The 5,671-nt window shown below is 45.3% G+C and overlaps 1 protein-coding gene across 1 annotated transcript in view; it reads right to left on the minus strand.

Annotated features, from left to right (window-relative positions):
• Positions 1-5,671, minus strand: part of ARHGAP6 (Rho GTPase activating protein 6) — a 286,203-nt gene that overhangs the window by 1,484 nt on the left and 279,048 nt on the right. Inside the window, 2 exon segments of the mRNA XM_027766368.1 lie at positions 1-448; positions 4,532-4,612. Of these exon segments, the coding sequence (XP_027622169.1) occupies positions 1-448; positions 4,532-4,612 (529 nt within the window).

Below are 5,671 nucleotides of genomic sequence, written 5' to 3' on the forward strand. Positions count from 1 at the left end.
GAGGCGTTCCCGGAGCCTCCTTGCGGCGGCTGAAGCCTCCACAGCGGCGGCTCCGCGACCTTCCCGGGCCCCGGATAAGGGGGAGGGGGCCTCTGGCCCTCCCTGCCGCTCTCCCGAGGTCTCTGGCGGGAAGGCCGGGCCTGGCCCTGCAGCCAGGCCCTGTCGGGCTCGCTCTCGCTCAGGTCCTCGGCGCTGCCCAGGCTCAGGCACTGCTCCGACCTGCACGAGGCGCCCTGGATGTGTGGCGTGCTGCATACGCGCGACACCGGAGCGTGGGCCCTGTGCTCGGCCCCTGCCGCCGTCCGAGTCCTCCCGAGGACCTGCGTGCAGCTGTCCAGCTCCGCGGGGCTGCCCTGCCACCGGGGCCAATTCGGGGACAGGTTCCCCTGTGAAAAGGAACAGGGCCCCGGTCGTAGGGAGCTGCTTTCAAAAATGTCTCCATAGGAACCTGGAAGCCAGAGGAAAGGCAAGAGCTGGAATTAGTTTGCAGAATCCCTGTTGGGGGTCAGAACCCTGTTATTTCTGGCCCTCTACCGCTGCCTAAAGAAAAATTTCCTAACCAAAAAAAAAAAAAAAAAAAGACAAAGACCGAGCTTCAGAGAAGGGTCTAGGTTTGCTCCCGCATCCTAGAGGTCCATGCAGGGACTCTCCTGTCGGCACTTGCCAGTATCAATAGACTTAAAAGTATTGCCACCAACTTCCTTTTTAGGAAAGCCTCCTTCTGTGTGGTTGTGAACACTTTTTGGAACTGGAAGGTAAAAGAAGGTTCCTTTCCTTCTTGTTTGATGCAATTGGCAATCCAGAAGAGATGCAAATCACAATGTTTTCATGTTTCCATCATGTCAATAAAAGCTATAGGAGCAAATGAATTCAATCTAAAATACCCCATTCCCTGCCTGAAGTTTATGGGGACAGCAGCCGGTATATACCAGTGTGATCAATCTCCAACACTGGGAAAGACTGGCTCGTGGGTCACCAAATCCTCCTCTACTTTTTGGGTGGCATTTCCCAGCCTTCTGTGCAGTTAGGAGGCTGGAGAAACGAGGTCTGCCCAATCAGTATGGACAGAAGTGATGTGAGTCATTTCTAGGCCTGATCTAACCTTTAAAAAATGCATTCTTACTACTCCTTGCTTTTTCCTTTCCCTCAACTGCTATCCCAAAATGGAAAAACCATGGAAGACTCAGGCCTCTGAAGATGGTGAAGCCACCCACTAAGTTTGGCCTGGGCCTCTGCATGATTATGTGGAACAGAGCACTCCTCCTCTCCCACTTTACCCTTCCTCACCCACCCAATCCACACTGGACTATAGGGTAAGGGAGAAATCCACCTGTAATATCTTTAGCCACTGACATTTCAGGGTTGTTTGTCACAGCGTGGAGCTTTCCCTAGCTGACACAACTTTAAGAAATTAAAGGGAGGGACCAGCAGTTAACATAATGGCTATGTCGTTGGACTCCCACGTAGTGGACCATGGTTCAAGTCCCAGACCCAGTGGCTTGAACTCACGACAGGTGCGTGTGTGTGTGTGCCCAAGATGCCAAGAGGAGAATGGAGGAGAAGGGATTGCGGCCTGGCCATCCCCCCTGGGGGGTGATTTCTCGCTTTCTATCTCTCTGTCTCTCTCTGTCTTTCTGGTGAGCATACACGCCCTATAGCAAAAACCTCTCTCAAATAAAATAAATTAAAGGGAAAACTTAAAAAAAAAAAAAAGGAACCTCTATATGACCCAACAATCCCACTACTAGGTATATATTCAAAGGGAAAGAAATACCTGCATCCCAATGTTTGTTGCAGTACTATTCACACTAGCTAAGATGTGGAATCAACCTAAGTGTGTGTGTACAGATGAATGGATAAAGAACGTGTGGTGTCCGGGAACCAGCAGTTAGTGTGTGGCTATGTCGCTGGACTCCCATGTAGTCGACCGCGGTTTGCGTCCCGGACCCGGTGGTTTAAAACTCATGCCGGGCGCATGTGCGTGCGTGCCCAAGATTCCGAGAGGAGAATGGAGGAGAAGGGATTGCGGCGTGACCATCCCCCCTGGGGGGTGATTTCTCCATTTCTGTCTCTATGTCTCTCTCTGTCTGTCTGGCGAGCGCACGTGCCCTACAGTGAAAACCTCTCCAAAAGAGAAAAAAAAAAAAAAAAGAACGTGTGGTGTCTATATAGACAATGGAGTACTATTCAGCGATTTAAAAGAATGAGCTGTCATGTGAGGTTGAATGGGTGAACCTGGAGGACTTTCATGAAGTGAAAAAAGTCAAGCACAGAAAGAGAAATACCACTTTCTCTCCTTCATAAGCAGAAATTGGAAAGGAAAAGACCTCATAGAGGCAGAGAGATGACTGCTAGAGCCTGGGAAGGATGGCAGGGAGAACAGAGGGATGTGATCAGTAGAAATACAATTGCAGATAAAGAGGAGGAACAATGGCTAGTGTTAGCAAAAGCAGCTGGGGGATTACGGTTGGCAACAGCGCTGTGTCTCTAAAAGGAGGATTCTGAATGTTCAACAGCAAGTCTGTTGACTTTCTTGACTTGATCATTGTGCATCATTTCCTTTTGCTGAAAAATCACATTGTAGCCCTATGCATATGTGCAATTACATGTTAAGAAAAGAAAGGAACAAATCTGCAAAAAACAAAAACAAACAAAAAGCCGAAAAAATCAGAAATACACTGAATATTCAAAAAAGAAACAATTGAAGAGGGATAAAAATGGTCCACTGCACAAGGCAAACAAGGAGCCCTTGAGGCCTCTGTTCCAGACTGCCATTTTCCTACGGACCTGCCCCACTTCCCGCTTCTTGAAAGGAAGGCAGAGAAAGAGAACAAGACCAGTTGGAGGAGAGTGGTGGTGGAGGTGGAGAGCTGAGCATTGACAAAGAGGCAGATGACAGCTGAAACAGAAGAACAACATAGCCGTTTCTTCCTGGGGGAAAAGGCCTCAGAGGCTCTAGTAGGACACAAGGAAATACAAGGCACTAAGGAACCAGCTCCGAAGTCAGCTGGGCTTGCGGCCATTCCATGTGAAACTGCACTGGCTTCGGAAATGTAATAAGGGAAGCATCATAAAACATGAGACGGGGACGATACACATGTATGTTTTGACCAATAAAAGTAATAATTTATATACTTTGCCCTGTACATCAACATATGTTCCAGATGGACTAAAGAATTAAGGGTTAAATCAATGAAATAATAGAAAAGAGAAAGGCATAAAGATCTCTTAACATCCATGCTTAACTGAAGATGAACTCTGTGAAAGAATTTACAAAAAAAAGACAGTGATATATGTAAATTATGTAAACAAACAAACAAAAACAAAAATAAAAACAACTTCCAAAGGGAGTTGGGCAGTGGTGCAGCACTAACACGTGATGGTCTCGGAGGCTGACCCACAGGGAATGTTCCGGGTCTTTCTGCAGACCTCCCTGCACACACTGGGTATGGCAAGATGAGGCTGGGGGTAGGTTGTAGTGTCAGGTGTCACCTGTTGGGGGTGCTGTCTCTCTCTCTCTTTGTCTTCTGTCTCTTGCTTATGGAAGAAATAAATAAACTTTAAAAAAGGACAAAAACTTCCAGATATCCAAAGTAGAAAGAAGAAAAGAAGAAAAACGCAGGAGAAAAAGAAAACAAAAGTAAGGGATAATACCAGTAGCAAACAACACAGACAGAGTTAATGTCTTTATTACATAGAGATCAAACGAATCCATTTTAAAAACACTAGCATACATAAACACCAAAGTACATAAACACTGAAGTATATAAATGACAGTTCAGTGGAGGAAATTCAACTAACTGAAAAACTGAAAAACACTGGTGAGAAAGAAACACAAGTTAAATTAATAAATGTGATTTTGGTTTTTTAAATGAACAAATATAAAAACCCAGTAATTTGCAAAACAGAGGAGATTCAAGTGAAATGGGAGGGCAGGGAGCAATGCCCTGCAACGGCACCCTAGGGAAGGGGAGCTAGGGTTTCCCATATGACCTGTGAGGTGACTGTTCCTCTGCAAGGCTCGGACTCTTTGATCCCTTTTCCAATTAGGAATTAATAATTGCTTTCCAAAATGCTATGAATCTAATACCTTTTTTGAAAATTTAAAGTATATAAAAGAGGCTCTTGACAGCATAATTTACCGTGACTACAGCAAAAATGGAAACAACTTACTTGCCCAAGCAGCTTGGTTGACAACTATGAATATGAATTCTGTGGAATACAATGTGCCCTTAAAAAGGATAATGCAAAATAACTGAAAACTGGAAATTAAAAAAATAACAGCAAGTCACACAGACAGGATGACTGTAACTATGTCTGAAAATGTTTGCAAAGGAAATAAAATGAGATATAGTCAAAGGCTGACATAATTGGATGGAAAGCCTAAGGACAGATTTTTTTCCCTCCCCCCTTCTTTGCAGCATTTCCCAAACAATATTCGACAAACATGTAGCATGAAAACAGTGAGGCAAAAACTAAAGACAATTGATTTAAAAAGTGAACACGTTAAAATTCAAACATAATACTTCACCTGTCATTCCTGGGTCTTTGGACCCGCTTTTTAATGTTGAATGCCAAGTTCCTCAGATATTGAAAGGCTCCTCTGACATATCTAGGAGAAAGTGTATAACAAGGTGTGTAACAAAACGAAAATCTAAGGGCAAAACCCAATCAATAATGAATATTTGTATAACATCTCTTCTGTGCAGAGTACAACATTCAAGATTGTGTTGGACACAGAACGCCATGCACACGTGTCATTCGGGAGGCTTCTTTATTCCATTTGGGATTTACAAAAGGCTCTTTCTATATCTACATGTGGCAGACAGAAAAAGCCCCTCCCTCCAATGATGTCTGTGACATAATTCCCAGAACCCACACAGATAAAGATGCTTTGTATCAAAAGATACTTTGCAGATGTGATTAAATATGGTTCTTGAGATTTTTCCTGGATTACCTGGGTGGGCTTGGTATAATCACAGGGAATGTCCTTGTGAGAAGAAGGCAGCAGATGGGGCCGGCAGGTGGCGTGATGGTTAAGGGCGCTGGACTCCCACATGGCCAACCACAATTAGAGTCCCAGACCTGGCAGCTTGGTTTCACACTTTCTCTCTCTCTCTATCCCCCCACCCCCCACTCTCTGGTCAAATTAGAACAAATAAATAAATTAATTAAGTTAAATAAAACACTTTTTTTTTTTTTTGGAGTTGGTTTTGCTATCGGGCACATGCGCTTGCCAGAAAGGTAGAGAGAGAGAGACAGAGAGATATAAAGCAAGAATCACCCCCCAGGGATGGCCTCACCACAATCCCTTCTCCTCCATTCTCCTCTCGGGATCTTGGGCACGCACGCACAAGTGCCCGGCATGAGTTTAGGCCACCTGGTCCGGGACTCGAACCATGGTCAACTACACAGGAGTTCAGCGACATAGCCATTACATTAACTACTGGTCCCAATAAAATAATTCTTTTAAAAAAAGAGGAAGGGGAACCAGCAGTTAGCATAATGGCTATGTCCACTGAACTCCCATGTAGTTGACTGTGGTTCGCGTCCCAGACCCGGTGGCTTAAACTCACAACAGGCGCGTGTGTGTGCGCATGCCCAAGATCCCGAGAGGAGAACGGAGGAGAAGGGATTGTGGCGTGGCCATCCCCCCTGGGGGTGATTTCTC

Source organism: Tupaia chinensis, unplaced genomic scaffold (assembly GCF_000334495.1).
Source record: "Tupaia chinensis unplaced genomic scaffold, TupChi_1.0 Scaffold142808_1, whole genome shotgun sequence".
In the NCBI taxonomy this organism is placed as follows: domain Eukaryota; kingdom Metazoa; phylum Chordata; class Mammalia; order Scandentia; family Tupaiidae; genus Tupaia; species Tupaia belangeri.